The sequence below is a fragment of the Accipiter gentilis genome, chromosome 33 (assembly GCF_929443795.1).
Source record: "Accipiter gentilis chromosome 33, bAccGen1.1, whole genome shotgun sequence".
NCBI lineage: Eukaryota > Metazoa > Chordata > Aves > Accipitriformes > Accipitridae > Astur > Astur gentilis.
In genome coordinates this window covers 12,134,359-12,150,818 of record NC_064912.1, presented here as the reverse complement: position 1 = coordinate 12,150,818, position 16,460 = coordinate 12,134,359, and the positions used below count along the sequence as shown (strand labels likewise).

The 16,460-nt window shown below is 43.5% G+C and overlaps 2 protein-coding genes and 1 non-coding gene across 6 annotated transcripts in view; all 3 read right to left on the bottom strand.

Moving 5' to 3' along the window:
• POLR3E (RNA polymerase III subunit E) overlaps window positions 1-9,952 on the bottom strand; it is a 32,281-nt gene extending 22,329 nt beyond the window's left edge. Inside the window, exons 1-6 of one of the 2 annotated variants that reach the window (XM_049791093.1) lie at window positions 9,759-9,952; window positions 5,288-5,368; window positions 4,084-4,134; window positions 2,719-2,796; window positions 473-588; window positions 68-150 (exon numbers count right to left, since the gene is read on the bottom strand). In XM_049791093.1, coding sequence (XP_049647050.1) covers window positions 68-150; window positions 473-588; window positions 2,719-2,796; window positions 4,084-4,134; window positions 5,288-5,323 — 364 coding nt within the window. In that variant the 5' untranslated portion in view covers window positions 5,324-5,368; window positions 9,759-9,952. The remainder of the gene's footprint in view (window positions 1-67; window positions 151-472; window positions 589-2,718; window positions 2,797-4,083; window positions 4,135-5,287; window positions 5,369-9,758) is intronic. The other variant, XM_049791094.1, reaches the window with a different exon arrangement.
• A 117-nt stretch (window positions 9,953-10,069) lies between these two features.
• TRNAL-AAG (transfer RNA leucine (anticodon AAG)) lies at window positions 10,070-10,151 on the bottom strand. The gene has a single exon. It is a non-coding gene; the product is annotated as a tRNA-Leu (tRNA).
• A 3,041-nt stretch (window positions 10,152-13,192) lies between these two features.
• EEF2K (eukaryotic elongation factor 2 kinase) overlaps window positions 13,193-16,460 on the bottom strand; it is a 33,670-nt gene continuing 30,402 nt past the window's right edge. For all 3 annotated transcript variants that reach the window (XM_049791137.1, XM_049791139.1, XM_049791138.1), the window contains one exon: window positions 13,193-16,337. In XM_049791137.1, coding sequence (XP_049647094.1) covers window positions 16,228-16,337 — 110 coding nt within the window. In that variant the 3' untranslated portion in view covers window positions 13,193-16,227. The remainder of the gene's footprint in view (window positions 16,338-16,460) is intronic.

Genomic DNA, 16,460 nt, shown 5'->3' with positions numbered 1-16,460 from the left:
TAGGTCGTATTTTAACCCTGAAATTAGCATGTTTCACTGATGTGAGCAGTAAGCAGAAGAAACTTACCTTTTTTATAAACAGCAGCTGCATAGCGGGAAACATTACTCGCAGCTTGCGATGAGCAGAAAGTTTGCTTGTCCATCAGCTTCCTGCAGACAGATGAATGCTGTGAGATTGTATTCTACAGGCAATGTGGCATAGAGACGTTAAAGGTCTGAAATCACCAATTCTAAAAACAGAATATCAACAACTGCAGCAAATATACATACCCATCTTTCTGTTTGCAATTCAGAATTCATGGAGCACACCAAAGAACGTAGCTTACTTCCAAGAATACTTGCTATATAACAGTGTCCAAAGCACCCCCGAGACTGTACAGCCACTTGTTCTCGCCTTTCCCTGAAGCCCTGGTGGACATACATATATCTATGCTCACCACAAAAAGGAAATGAAGGCAAAGAGGACACCTACGAGGAATAGGTACTTGTTTCATCTGTACACGTGCCATCTACATTGAGAGCAATCTGTTCTCCCTTGCTGCGACAGTAGTTAGGATTCAAAGTATCAATGGCCATTTCAAGTTCAACCTAAATAATATGAAAGGAAAGACAGCTAATTACCATGGCAGAACCCCAAACATATAAATTAAAATTCAATCCCACATTTGCTAACATTTCCATAGGTTTACAGCAAATTTAAATACATAAGCAGCATCATTCAAATTCACAGGGCAATTCTCATGCATAAAGCTGAGCATATACATGGGTTTTTGTAGGATGGTGACATTTTAACAATAAGCTAGAGATACGTAAACTCCCATGTAAATGAATGAAAGCAGAGAAACAAGAGTTCTTTTGGCAGCCTTGAAAAATACCTTCACTTTGTTGGATACCTTCCACTACATTATCAGTCTAGTTTACTTACCAGTACAGATCAAGTGCACAAGCAATATCCTTCAAGCCTCCCCATCACTGAGGGTCCACTCAGAATCTCTCAAACTTAAGGTATGTTTCCTTCCAGTTTGGGTACAAAACAGTACAAACTATGTCCTCTTCAGGGGCAAAGGCCTTGATTCTGCTAAGTTTGAGACTGCAGCACTTACTTACTGACTTCATAGTTATTCCTGATTTACAGTGGTCGAAGCACAGAAACAAGCTCCAAGCTTTTAGTTACAAGGAGAACTATTCCCCCCTCAAACTTTAAACTTCAGACAAGTGTTCAAAAATAAACATTTTCCTGCATAGCATTTCTCTTTATATACTATAATAATACAGTATATATTCTTCCTCAGGGTGAGCCATATATATATATATATATATTTATTTATTCGATATAAATTTGTGTATCACAGCTATTGCCTCATTTTTTCTTCCCCTTTACATCACTCATAAACTGAACTAGTTACAAGTCCCTGGATGAGAAGACAGCAGATTTACAAGTCTGCACAGGGCTTACAATGCAAATGTTTGCTAATTTTAATAGAAGACTTCCTGAACACAACATGCATCCTAACTCCAAAGTTCGCACAAGCACTCTCCTTAAACACTTCCCAGAACAAAATCCTAGTATCACAGACATCTGTTTCTGCGTTTTTAGATAAGGCATTGTCGTGGTTTAACCCCAGCCAGCAACTAAGCACCACGCAGCTGCTCACTCACTCCCCCCACCACCCAGTGGGATGGGGGAAAAAATTGGGAAAAGAAGTAAAACTCGTAGGTTGAGATAAGAATGGTTTAATAGAACAGAAAAGAAAAAACTAATAATGATAACACTAATAAAATGACAGCAGTAATAATAAAAGGATTGGAATATACAAATGATGCACAGTGTGATTGCTAACCACCCGCCGATCAATGCCCAGTTAATCCCCGAGTGGCAATCCCCCACCCCCACCCCCAGTTTATATACTGGATGGGACGTCCCATGGTATGGAATACCCCTTTGGCCAGTTTGGGTCAGCTGTCCTGGCTGTGTCCTGTGCCAACTTCTTGTGCCCCTCCAGCTTTCTCGCTGGCTCGGCACGAGAAGCTGAAAAAGTCTTTGACTTTAGACTAAACACTACTGAGCCACAACTGAAAACATCAGTGTTATCAGCATTCTTCTCATACTGAACTCAAAACACAGCACTGTACCAGCTACTACGAAAACAATCAACTCTATCCCAGCCAAAACCAGGACAGGCATTTTAAAAATCATAGCCACGGTTTTGGGATACATTTGCAAGCAAGTGCAATCATTCTAGCTTTGGCTACATTTTCACTACCTATACAACCCCACTGATTTCAAAAGGGCTGCTGCTGATTCACAGCCAGAGGAGAGAGAAATCAAGACCTGCACTGACACTGAAAGACAGAGCATGCCTCCAAAGCTCAACCCTTTTCTGAACATTGTAAAGGCCTTTTAAATCAAGCTATATTACCACAAGCACCTACAGACTGAATGAGCATTAGTAACTATGTTTCCCTGAGTGACTCTGTTTTACATGAAAAGAGTGGCTTTCCCATCATGACTTGAATTCCTCTCTTTATAAACTACTCTTACTCTAAACTCTACTTTACAGACACAATGAAAGACTCCCGCATGCCTCCAAGCACAGAGATCTGGTCCTGCTAGTAGTTGCGTAGTTATAACAGCTTAATAGCACAACGTGCTTTTCTTAAGTACATTCTGCACAACATAAAATGACTTTTACAGATGGGACTCAAATGATGACCAACCTTCTGCTGCTTTGGTTTTATCTTCGCTGATAAATGCGTAACATCATCATACGTCATGGAAGCTGGACGAATAGGATACTGGAAAACAAACCCATTTCATAAAACCCTCTTCATTTAAAGATCAAAGAACTTCACAGAAATTAACTCAATCTTCCCTGTCCCCTCACATGTAGATCCATTTGCCAGATGGATACAAGACATCAAGAAAAAGAAATTACTTGACCGATTTGTGAGTCATCAGGGGATTTGGGAGTATGACCTAGAAAGCCTGTTGCTTTCCCCCAGTCCTCTGCCTTTGTCACTACACAAACCCCTTCCTGCCCCCTACACGCCACAATAAACTGTAATGCAGGAAAATGGTACCACGCATTAGTCCAGCAGAAAAAGGAAGTGTTAGGAGCAATTAAAAACCCATCCCTCAGCATTAACTCTCTGAAGAGTTATTACCTAAAAGTAAAGTATTTGTTGGTTTACACAAGTAGCGTTCGCTTACAGGACATGGGCCACATGTAGCTAGTCAGGACACCAGGCCCAGGTTTAGCCACATGGGTCTCTCTTCTGAACCATTTGGGAATGCTGAGAGGACAGTGTGGTATCCAGCTGAAATCTTCCAGCCATAGCAGTATCCTGCTCTGAGCTGCCATTTCTCCAGAACACCCACAGGCCCCGGCACTAACCAATGCTCACTCCTGACACGGAGCAACTGTGGGTATCCCAGAGGGAAGGCTGCATAGCCTGTCTCCAGCCGTGCTCTGCTGGCACGTGCCGTGCAGAGGATCTGTACAGGAGGCAGTGGGCATCACTGGTTTATAATGAACATTTCATCCGACAGCCTCAAGACTTCCCATTTTGCAGATGGGAAAAGTGAATCACAAGGATAAAATGATTAGAGAAACTCAGTCATAGAATGGAAAACAGACCTCTACCTTCCTAAGGTATTTCCACCTTTGATCGCTAGTTACAACACAAGGGGGTTCTTCTGATGACTCGCACTAAATTATGAATACTGATGACATTTTAAATAGGGCCAGTCTTAAAGAAATGTTTGTTAGTAAAGATGGCAGAAATCAGTGATGACAGAAAATGGCTAAGAGAATGCCAATTTATTCAAACCATGATAAAAAGACATAATCTACTAAAAGCATTCCCTTAGGGTGGTTAAAGGGAGTGATTTAATGACAAGTCTGTGTCATAAATGACCACTCTTCTCTTGGCAATGATTTAATACTAAATATTTCAATTGACTCAGGCCCAAACAGGCTTGCCTATATCCAAGATCTTGGCAGGCTGAAGCAGTAAGGAAAGTTACTGCTCTTTGAATTTATTTTAAACAAACTATCACTGCATAAAAGTTAACTGAAATACCTGAAACAGATACAGCTTCTCCAGTAGACTTCTGGCCAGGAACACGTCAATCTAAAAAGCAAAACAAACAACTTTCATCAGATGCCAGCTGTAATGGAAGGAGCTTCAGATAAAAGTACAATCCCTAGAGCTCAAATACTGACAATTTTAGCTTTTCATTACAAATTCTAACATAAAAGACCTTCATGACTCTCTTGTCAAAGGTCTCCTCTCTGCTGATTTTGACATGAAATTCTGCAGTCGGCCTTTTTAAAAAACAAACAAAAAAACCCACTACGCCTAGGCAGCAGACAGTGGCTCTAGCTGTGTTTCTTCTAAGGAAACTTGGCAAACAAATACAAAATGCAACAGGAAAATTTTTTTCCAAGGGGCTGAAGTGAATCTGTTATTGCAATTATAGAAAGAGGAGGAAGTTCTTTCTTTGGCAGTATGACTGAAAGGTAACTTCATTACTAGTATTTTGTCATAAAATCTTTCTAAATTAGACAAGAGACACTGACATCCCAAATCCTATTCAATATTAGCATTTTGCCAACAGCACTGAAAATCCACATATGTTTCATGAATATCAGATACAGAAGCTGCTGGTTTAAATACCTTTAGATAGACTCCTAACAATTCCCACTCCTTTTCTCATGGCTTTTCTCCTCCTTACGAACTTGCCCTTCCTTGTACTTCTGGTGTGTAAATTCAGACATAAAGTGAACAGGACACTGTGGCTGCTCTTTGGGACGCAGCAGTCCTTTAAAGAAGCCCAGAATCAGAACACAACTGCTTGTTTTAGGAGAAAGCATGAAACATTTTAGCTTCATACTTAACAGATATTTGAACTCATCAAAGTCATTCCAGTTTTTTACAGCTCTCAGAGATGTGCAATAGAATCACTGGAAACACGCAGTGGTAGAAGCAAGTTTCCCACCTCTGTTCCTCTTCTGACATGGAAGATTACAAAGGGTGAAAAACCTGAGCTGAATCACCAACATGGGCACCACTATTTTAGCAAAATAGATACCATGAGCCATATACTTGGCCCACAGAACATGTTTCCTTGCATAGAGCAAGTCATTGATTGTAAGATGACCACTGATGCTGATGACATTATTTCAGCAATGTAAGAACACTGAGAACTACAATAATAATAATAATAATAATAATAATAATAATAGCTTTATGTACAATCACTGCTGCCACAATGCACTTTTACCTCTTGTATAATTGGATCATCTTCTTCATTTGCCATGCTAGGATACAAAAAGCTTTTTCTTGGCTTATTCCTTGGCACAACCTGAAAGAAAACAGAAATCAGAAATGTCATGAGTCATTACATCTGCGCTGCATACCACATGTGGCCTAGAGTATTTGTTCCAAGTTAACTTGGTTCCTTTCAGTGATAATCTGTTTAGTCTGTTTTTCAAAGGAATGTATGTGTTTGCATGATCAGGTCCTCAGTACTCCACAATCTTGACTGACTGCCACCAAATTTAAGAGACAAGCAAATGTCTCAAAAATAGGTAAGTTCTTGTAACTTTTCTGAAAGCCAGCAGTTATGTAAGAAAGAGAGCACTAAATCAGTGCTCTGCGGAGGGAAAGACAAGCCTTTTGTACTTGCATAAAGTGTATCTTTTACATGCTGCATAACTATAACACACAGGTAGCAGCTGGTTTTCCAGCCAGCACATCTACAGTGCACTGGCTGGTCAGTCAGCACGTGTGATCTCTGAAACTGCGACTGCAGTCGTCACTGTCAGTGACAGGGCCACATGGTTCACTAGCTTCCCTTCTCAGAAAAATTCCTTGAAAGCAGATAATGGAGTAAGCTCCCAGCTAACAAACTCAGAGAATAAAAAAGCTTGTGTAAACGCTGTGCTTGGGGCCAGTCAGTCTTCCTATATGTGAATGTGCTGACTTTGATTTCATCTACCTGATATGTTGCAGCCTTGTCTCCTGACTCTTCAGATTGTATTGCTAAATGAGAGCTCCAAAATATGAGGGCTCCTTCACCTTTCATGGAGTCCTTTAAAATCATCAGAACAACACACCAACTCCAAAGAAAGTAAGACTGATATTAACTGGGGACTGGGTGCTCCAGAACAAAGTGTCATCACGTTCAATACAGTGCTGAAGTCAGTGTCATGCCTGGTTCAGACCTTTGAATAAAAAATGATCCCTCAGCTAAAGCAACAATAGTTTTTCCCTGCTGAAATCAAACAAAAGGATTTACAAATTATTTGGGATGCCATTGCAACAATGTTAATTAGTCCAGATCCTTTAAGACACTGTTAATAAGCCAGTACTGGTCAAAATAGGCATAAAAAAAATAAGATCTCTCCCAAACTGACCAAGGAAATTTTTAACAACAAAGATGATCAGGCAAACAAATAAGATCTACGTTCAGGAACCCTCCCTCACTGTCTTCTACTCCTCAATGCCAGCTTGTTTCTTTGCTGGACCTCTTATGGAGGAAGAGAAAGAGGCAGCATCCAGGATCAGCTGGCAATAGAGAGGTTGTAAAAGAAAGAAGCCAGCATCCATGTTACATCCAAGACGGTGGCGTGTTTTTTTTTAAATACACAAGCCACCACACAATTTAACCAGCTCAGTATATTTCAACAGGCTTCTCAAAACATCACGTTAATATACATGCAGCTATCCAAGAAACCTTTCAGAGAGGCTGGATAGGCATTCTGGATGTGAGTGTTATTAACATCACTACACAGACAAATTTCCATTCAGGCAACACCTCTGGTTTATTTACACTGTTTCTGCCATTCCACCTAGAAGTACAATTCCATATTTTTCACTTACAGGTTCTCCACTACCAAAAAAGTGCCCCTCCCAGTACTGAACTGGAATTTTCCATTTCTTTATGCAGCAGCATATCCCTGGCTCTTCCCACCATGCCTCTGTATTTCAAAATTTACCACTTAATAATATTTCAGATTCACATTTGAAACAATTTTGTAGAAAAGCAAAAACCTTAATGGCAAAAAGCCAGTATCTTAACCACAGGCTGGAGCTGTTACTGCACAACCGTCAGTATGTGATATCTGATTGACATCAGAGCTGTTTCTGCAATCAGGCACTCAGTTCCTCACATAAATACATGCATGAATATGTTGTTTTAAAGAAAAGAGATTTGTCAGTTCCAATATTGCTTTCTCCGCTCATGTCCCCTGGGTGGCCTGACACAGCAGGCTCATGTAAAGCCAGTCTGATAGCTCTGCATGAAATGAAACAACTGCAATTTTCATTCAGAACAGAGCTGATGATGGGAGGATGCTCAAGATGTGTGAGAACATGTGATAACACCCAGAAGGTAGAAGACTTGGGTCCATACCCTCCTTCCTCACCCCCCCTAAGAGGACTGGGAACTACCCTTCCCTTCTTCACAGCCTGAGTGCCAAGTATGTGCTAGCTTGCTCTCTCTCTCTTGAAAAAGTTATTCCACTTTCCAGAAGACAAATTAAGATTCCCTGGGCTAAGGAGAGAAAGAGAAACTTAGCCTGAAGGACCTGGCCTCTGGTCCCTCATCTAACACTGCTTACCCAATGATACACAAAATGTCTTTGTGAATCCAGCAGTCAGTACTCAAGGAAAATGTTGTATTACAGAGATTACATTTTTTTCTTATTCATTTAAGGATAAAGAATGACTACAGTTCCTTTTACTGGAGTATCATAATGACAGGTCTATAAATAGGAAGCAGTGTGTCCCAGCACAATTTATAATACTCATGCAACTCGAAGGAATCTTCTGAATCAGAATGAAGCTTTCACTGAAGGCATGCAGATGCAATTCTACATTTACAGTATATATATGGTGGTGTACATTTCTATATTCATCATATATATATGACACCACAAGAGTTATAGAATGGAATTAAACACTAGGAGATAGCAAACATGATCAACAGTTTCAAATTTCCTTTTGGCAAAATTGTTTTCTTTTAAAAACGACTTTCCTTTAAGGTGCAAATCAAAATATAATGCAAGTTATTGGTATGGATCATTGAACATTAGAACACCTTGCAGGAGGGCAAAAAATATAAATCTTCTCATTTCCCCTGCAATGTGACCAACACTAGGACCAATGAAAGTGCTCATTAGCTGCCTATAACATCATCAATTTAGAACCAATGAAGAAAAACATCGTGGTTAAAGAACTGTAAAAATCAGTGATGAGGCAACTGAATCCTACCTCTAAGTTTGAGCTTAGAAGAGCATTTGGGTACCAGAGCTATCTTTTTTTAATTTTTGTTACCAAAGACTTTTAATATAACTGTAAGAAGAAAAACTGCAAATCTGCATGTCATCTGACACACGCCGACTTTTAGCCAGGCCTGCAAGAAATGGTCCAGCATTTTACCAATACCTAAATTTGTCAGTAATAACAGACCCCCCCCACTGCCAACACCGAAACTTGAAATATTCTTCACATATAATTATGCAGTGCAGTAACGGCCAGGCACTCCTGCCACACCAGTGCCTTAAAGTATAGATAATGAACCAGTGAAGTGGGAAAAGTGCCATCTCCTGAATCACTACCATAATTTCCTCTGGCACCTGGACCTGCTTCTGTAGGGGGTCTCTCAGTCCAGCCCTAGCAGCAATCCTCTAGCTGAGGGTGGCCCATGGCATATAGTAAAATGGAAGCTGCAAAAAAACCTGAAGCACCTTCCAAACATTTATGGCAATTACAATTTTGACCCAATTATTTGCTTAATTTTCTCCTTGCTTTGCTCATCTGCAAGCAGCTTTGCACAGTCATCTTCTGGTAGTGAACCCAAAGAGGGCTCCTCTGCACCAGGACCTCTCTTTGGAGGTGATGACACTGAGGCACATCTTCAGGATTTAAGAGATCATGCATTAAGCATGAACCTTTCTTTAACACTTCAACGTTTATGTAGCCAAGTGCTAGGCCTGTTGTGCCAGGCACAGGGATCAAGATGCTCGCTGCTGTGTGGTAATTCTCACAGGGGCAGCCCCGGCCCGTGGCAGGTCACGGTGCCAAGCCCCATCTTCCACGCAGGCAGCGCTCCACCTCGCAGAGGCTCAGCCACGGGCCCTGCTCACCCCAACGCTCCCAGCTGGCAACGGCGTCTTCATTTCTGGCAACTTCCGAGCCTACTTTCTCCTGACACAGCAGCCTGGCAGCAGAGGGGGAGCGCAGGGAAGGAGGACCTGAGGCGGGAGGCCACGGCCAACCGCCCAAACCCGCGCGTAACCCGGGGATGAAGCAAATCCACCCCGGAGCAGGAGGGACCGGGCGCCTCGACCCCCGGCGCCGGCAGGGCTGTGCTACGCTCCCCGCGGAGCCGATGCTCAGGCAGGGGCGGCCGGCTGCGTTCTTTAGCCTGTGACCTGCGCCCTTCCAAGGCGGGAGGCGCAGAGCTGCCAGCCCTGGCGGGAAAGGGCCCCAGGCCGGCCGGCGCGGCCCCCTCACAGCCCCGGGAGGACTGGCCGGCTCCCGCCGGCCCGCCGGTGCGGGGAGCCGAGGGGCCGCGGCCTGACACCGGACCCCCGCCCGCTCCCTTCAAGGGCCCGCCACGGCGACCCCGACCCGCGTGGGTTCCTGTCAGTGTCCCGGCCGGACGGCCGCGACCCCGGTGCGCCCCGCGGTGTCAAGCCCTCAGGCGGTCTCGCCTCCGCCGCCCTCCCCGCACAAGCAAAACCCACCTCAGCCCAGGCCGCGCTCCTCCCCCTCCACCGCCCGCAGGGTCGCCACCGCCCACGCGGCCCCGGGAAGAGCAAAAGCGGCGCCGCAACCGCCTACCTGGCGGAGGGCCGGCGCGGGCAGCGGGGCCGCCGGCTCCCCGGTGGCGGTGCGCGGCGCGGCGGGCGGCTCTCAGGCAGCGGCCATGTTGGTGTCACTCCGGCCGGCACGTGGGGACGCGGCCCTCCTCCTACCCACAATGCTCTCGCGGGCGGCCGGCGGCGCGGCCGCCAGGGGGCGCTAGAGCGGCGGCCCGAAGCAGAAAAAGCTCTGCTGGCAGCGGTGGGATTCGAACCCACGCCCCCGAAGAGACTGGAGCCTTAATCCAGCGCCTTAGACCGCTCGGCCACGCTACCGCCCTGAAAGCGTCTTCTTCGCCGCCACTTTTACCCCAGAATAGACCACCCCACCCCACCCCCCTTCCCTTTTTTCTTTCTTCCTTTTTTTTTCCTCCTTCAGCAGCCCCCATCCCCCCATCTCCAAGCCCGGGTCCCAGCAACCGCTCTCACTCCACACCCCTTCCACCCTCACAATAAAATACTGTGGGGTTTTTTTTTTAATCCCTGGCTCCAAGCAGGTGCAATGCAACCAGGGACGGAGGGGGAGAGGGCAGCGCCCTGCGCGTCCCCACGCCGCGGGGGACCCGGGGGGGGACGGCGCGGCAGAGGGCAGGGCCGGCCGGGGGCTGGGGCCGAGCCCTCCGCGCCGCCCCGCTGCCACGTGGATGCCGTGGCAGAGCACACCCGCCTTTGCGGTACGGGGGGGCGGTGCCTGTGCACCCCCTCTGAAAGTCTTAACAAAAAAACCCCAAATCTGAAAAACTATGCATTTTAATTTCCTGCTGCCAAGCTACAACTCACTGAATTTGCAAAGTGAATAGTCAGCAGACTTGATTGGTTGGGGGATTTGGGTTTTTTGCTTGCAGCACAGGGATCAGCATGCCAGGCTGCGGTAGCAGCAGCAGTAGTGGTCAGTACAACTCTTGTGAAAAGGGGTAGTAGCACACTTTAGCTGCCCGGTCCCCCATGAAGGTGCCCTTGGGAGTCTCTGTCCACATTTTGCCCGGAATTCTAAGTTTTCTTGGGGAGTTAACGTTATTCTCACCCCTTAATTAGAGCTGAAGGGTTGCGTTTGGAGAAAAAATCCGGCTTCTTTAGGGTAATGCCACAAAGTCTTAATGCAGCTTGATTTAATTCTGTAGTTGTGGCAGTCCATTTAAAAGGGATAGAGAAAATAAACCTGCTGGAACCCTGCCGACAGCCTCGGTTCACCCATCTCCCCTGGCACCTCCCACAGCCTGCCTGTCCCTGCAGCACCCTGCGGTACCAGCTCTCTTTCCAGGGTGCTGCTAGACATGATTCTGCTAAAAGGCTGCAGGTTTGCAGTGTCTTGCTAAAAATTTCATTCGCTGCCTACAAGTACTGAGGAATAACAGCACACACATGTAAGCGTGAATGGGATCCTCCTTCAGCACTGCTGTAGTTCCACACCCTCTGTTCAGTGCCTCTTCAGAAAGATGTGGGGTTTTGGGGGAACAGAGGGAGTTAACACTCATCCCACAGCCCTGGCTTTGCAGAAAAGCAGGAGACGTTCAAGGGGGAGAGAAGGCAGGCAGACCTGAACTGGCTTCACACAGCAAATCACCTGTAATTTGTTCAGGCAGAAAAGTTTAGGGAAAGAGTCCAATTTAGCAGTCTCCAAGCACTTGCCCATGCAGCAGTGGACGGATGTGGGGTACCATCCACAGCACTGCACATTTGGTGTGTCGGAGGGAAGATGCAGTGTGCGAGAGGCTGCACCCACCACATCTTACAAGTGGTTTTCTTGCTGCAAGGGCTGCCTGGCACCACAGGTCCTTTTGCCCAGGCAGTGAGAGGTACCAACACCCTCCCAGAGAAGGGCTTTTCTGCCCTGCTGTGGGTGAGCTCAGCCTCTGTCCCTGAAATGGCCACAGGGACACTCCTGAACGCTGAAGGAAGCCTGTGTGCCCAAGATTATTCACATCAGCCATGTGTCACACAGGGGATAAGAACACAGGTCACCCCTCGGGACTAGCAGTTGAGACACCAGATTTCTCATTTTACCAGTGCAAGGTAAGATGATGATTATGGGACTTCTTCCAAATTAAAATGAACTTACAGGAGAACTCAAAATATAAAACAAGCTACCAGCTTCCGCATATTGCTTTCCTGGCACAGGACTTAGCCAGAGAAGAGCAAGCACCCAACACTTGCATCAATTATGTCTAGACTAAGGACCAGGCCTGATGGTTACAAATGTGTGAGCTGTCCCCATGAAGTGTTCAGTCCCCAGCAGTGGCAGGCATGCGAGAGATGCCCCTGAACTTAAACCTGAAAACAGCCTGACTCACCACCAGAAGCACTGGCCCTGAATCCAACCTGAGGTTCAAGCAAAATCCTCTCTTCCAAAATTCAGATGAGAAGTCCTGATTTGCCCCACCTAAACTACACCTGTGTCTGTCAGCAGCCACTCTACTCTCAGAAGTTAAATTATACCTGTGGGGAAGAAAGTGAGATTCAAATCAGTCCCACAGACTAGCAATTAAGAAACAGGCAATATTATTTATACTTTATAAGCTGTAAGTGTTGGCTGTCTCCATGCTTTCTGATGGATGCTATCCCCACTTCCTCTGTTACACTTGCCAAACACTCCAGCTCTCAGTGACAGCAGCTAAAGACTTGCAATGCCAAATTTCACCATTTTTCATCTTAGTGACACTACAGCGGAGTGAAGAGGCCCTGCTAGGGCTTTTTTGTTATGAGATTCTATTTCACAGTGCCTTTGCTAGAGAACATTTTTATATCATTTAAACTATACAGGTATAATAAGTTATACCTGTCTAAATAAAGCAATGAAAAAGCAACAGTAAGCTCAATTTTTAACAGTTTAAAAGGGCTAGTATCAGACAGTTTATTCTTTAACAGGAAGGGGAATAAGTCATACTGAAGATGACAGTGTATCATTAGATACTTGTAGCCATTACAGAAACCTCTCTCACCTCAAATCATAGAGGCCAAGTATTTCCATGCTTTTCTCTGGACTAAGCAAGGACTGAAGGGATAAAGATGCCTCTGTAGTAGTCCTGCAAATGAGCGCTTCAGTCCTTACATCTTATCCCATATTAGTTACCAACACTGCATGTGCAATCGAATGCAAATAAAATAGCACATTTAGTTTTCTTGAGGAAAACAGATTTGATTGGTACCTATCTAGTTATTTCCTCCCAGTTAGTTACTGAAAGTGAATGAAATCAGGGATGGAATAATAAAAATACCACAGAGGATTTCTGGAAGCTTGCAGTAGTAGGATTGAACTTTGGCAAATTATAAAGAAAAAAACAAAAGCAAACCCCCACATGCAATGACCGAAACTCTACTGAGAAAAGTGACAAAAAGAACTTTATTGACCAGCCAGAATGAAACCAAAGTGAATGAGAGGACTAAGTGATGCAGACAATCAGTATTTCCATGTCTGACATACAAACAAAGGCTTCCATCTCACTGTCCTTATCCAAGCAATATTCCCACTGACAGTGGGAAACACTGAACCTGGGTAAATTCTGGCAGACTGATCCTCAGATTTATTATCACATTTTTAAAAAATACAGATTTTTATTTATTCATTGTGAATAGATTAAAAATACAGCATATAGCAATATCATTCCAAAAGTCTGTCAAATATATAGTTTTCTATTCAAAAGAATGTCATAGAATAAGTTGTGCATATTTCTGTAAACAATTTCCATTTTCAAATTATTGACACTCCTATTTATTGTATAGCAAAATAATATACCACCACCTTAGGACAGAAGGTAGTCTACATCACTAAAAAAGTAGCATTTGCAAATGAAGAATTAATCATAATTTTTTTCACTGAGCTGTGTGCACATTTACATACCAGATCTACGAGAACTGTCAGCAACTTCAGCAACTCCTGAATTTAGCAAATCAAACTACACCAAAAAGTGTCAATAATTACACTCTACGTCCTTTACGTACACATTTTGGACAGGCACGTTCAATCTCCTCTCCTCCCTACACGGTTGGTGGTGGTGTTACACATGCTTCCTTCTCAAGGAAAATCTCAAAGACTTGGCATCAACACCTTCCGAGGAAAACAAACTTTTGCCTGAATTTGTTATAGTGCCTACACTATATCAGTTCTGCACAAAACACTCCGACTATTCAGCTGTCTTCAGAGGTGAAAGGCACATTCCCCTTTCATTGAGAGCTGATATTTTAATGCTATGAACTGAATGAGCAAAAAGGCCACATCCAAAAGAGGCTTTAGGCATGTAAAGCAGAACTTCGGATAGGCACTTAAAAAAAAAAAACAACTTGCGATCCTACAAACTCCGGTTTTATTTCACCGTATTGGGTCAAAAATATTAGGTCCAAAAATTTGGTTATTTCAGTACTTAGCTTTGTATATGTCTAAGCCCAACTGAGATCTAGAAATTAGACATTCCTCCATTAATGGGTGAAAAGCTTCACCTTCACTCTCACAATAAAACAAAAAGGCCATGAGCACTATTTTCCCCACACCCCCGCCCCTGCATTATACAGGAAGATGTGGCTATGTATTGCAAGGTTACTCACGGCTGCAACTGTCTGGTCGTTACAGCACCCACTCAGAAGTACAACATCCGAGGACGCCTCTTCCTTCTCTCCTAGAAAGGATTCAAATCTTCCCATCTCACTTCCTTAACTACCAGGATATCACCTCTTTCAGACAGTGGCAGTTGTTAACTAACATCATGCTTGGATACTGTTTAAACAGTAATTCAAGATCCACTTGTCATTAAGAGAGTTAATGGGGAGCACAACTTTGGAGCCCAGTGACAGGCACTCACACAAGAAAGGAAGAACTGATACCTGTTCCTTGAGTGGTTTCTACATTTTACAAGAAATTAACATTACTTGGCTATGCATGCAAGAAGTCCCAATGAAATCAACTGAATAATCTAGTAGCCTGCTTAGTTTTAAGCATGCTTTTAAAAGCTTGGTTGAAGTGAGGCTGGTGAGCATTACAGGTCATTCAGCACTTCACAGGGGCTGCCCCCTACCCATATCAATTTACACCCTCAGGAGACTGTAAAGCCAAGAAGGGAAAAGCTTCCATCTTAATCTTCTGCAGAATGACTGTTAATCATGACCAAGAAATAGGAACAGCTTCTGTACTATCTGTATAGATGTCACAGCAGCTTTGGAATAAAATACTGGATTTGGAAGAAACTTTATGCAATGATAATTCAACCACCGTTATGTATTTGTCCTCCCATTACTGGTTAGGACTATGCAAACAGGACACAGACATTCAAGTGTTTGGGATAATACTGTTTTTTTCTTTTTAACCAGCAGTTTTCTCTAACTGGCGTTTGAAACCATTTGCAGATAAAACACTATTTTAAAAGCTATTTAAACCAGATAAATTATTTTCTATACATAGAAATAAGCGAATCAACATCCTCTAACCTTTTCAAACATTCCTCTGGAAATGGTGGAAAGTGTACTCTCATTTTAAGTGATACGATCTAGCTTCACTGAGAATTGAGATGTCACTGTAAAAATAACTTCAAGTTACCCATATATTACAGACCTTGCTACTGTACATCATTGGACAAATATCATATTAAGATCAGTAGACTTTTATACAACTAGGTTATGATATGGTGCAAAATCTGAAAATGAGAGAGGTTGCTGGATGCCTCACCTCATCAGGAACATCAGTGATTTTCTGATGATAAAATATGCAATGTTGGTAATGAATAAAACATCTTCCACCCCGAATATCCTCACTGCCAATGTGAAGCATCTTCCCTGTACCTCCCCAAACTGTAAGGATTCTATCCGGAATTTGTTTGAGAAGAATAACAGAAGTTATTCTGTTGGTGTTGTTGGCCCAACAACACCAGCATAATAGAATGGGACTACTTATTAAGATGAGTAGCTGCATGCTTAAATTGAAAATTTACATTCACATGAAAATTTGGTGAGATACACCAAAAATAATGAAGAAATGTTGAGAATTTAGGAAAATGTTTTTCTGTATGTGGGGAGGAGAAGGAAAATGTAAACACACTGATCATTTTCTGTGTAAAACCAGGACATACGAAACCTAAACAAACATTAGCTTCATTTTTCATCAAAAAAACCCTAGACCCTCCATTCTAACAGTTAAAAAAATACAAAATGTCAAGTGTGTCTGTATTACAGCTTTAAAACACTAGCAGAAATACGCTATGGCACCCTACATACCACTTGCATTTGGATTTCTCCCCTCAAAAAAAAATTAGAAAACTAAAATACAAAAAAAAGAAACTGGTAACACCACATAAAAATATATCTTTTTAGCTGCAAATGCAGCAAGTCTATAAAAAAAATTATATACAAGAACTGCTTAATTGTGGTGTCATTCTTCCATCATTGCCCAAGCCTCTTCTGCTTTTTGGTAGTACTGATTTGCCAGTCTGCCTCTCATGGCTTCCATTGCTGCTTCTGCTGCTTCTGTGTACAGCTCACCTAGAGCAGGAAATAATATCAGTTATGTTGACAGCGTGAAGAAAAAATGCCTCTCTTTCCTAAAGCAATTAAAGGACAAAAAAGAGAAACTGAGGTCAAACTACAGGGCTAGATATATGGGTG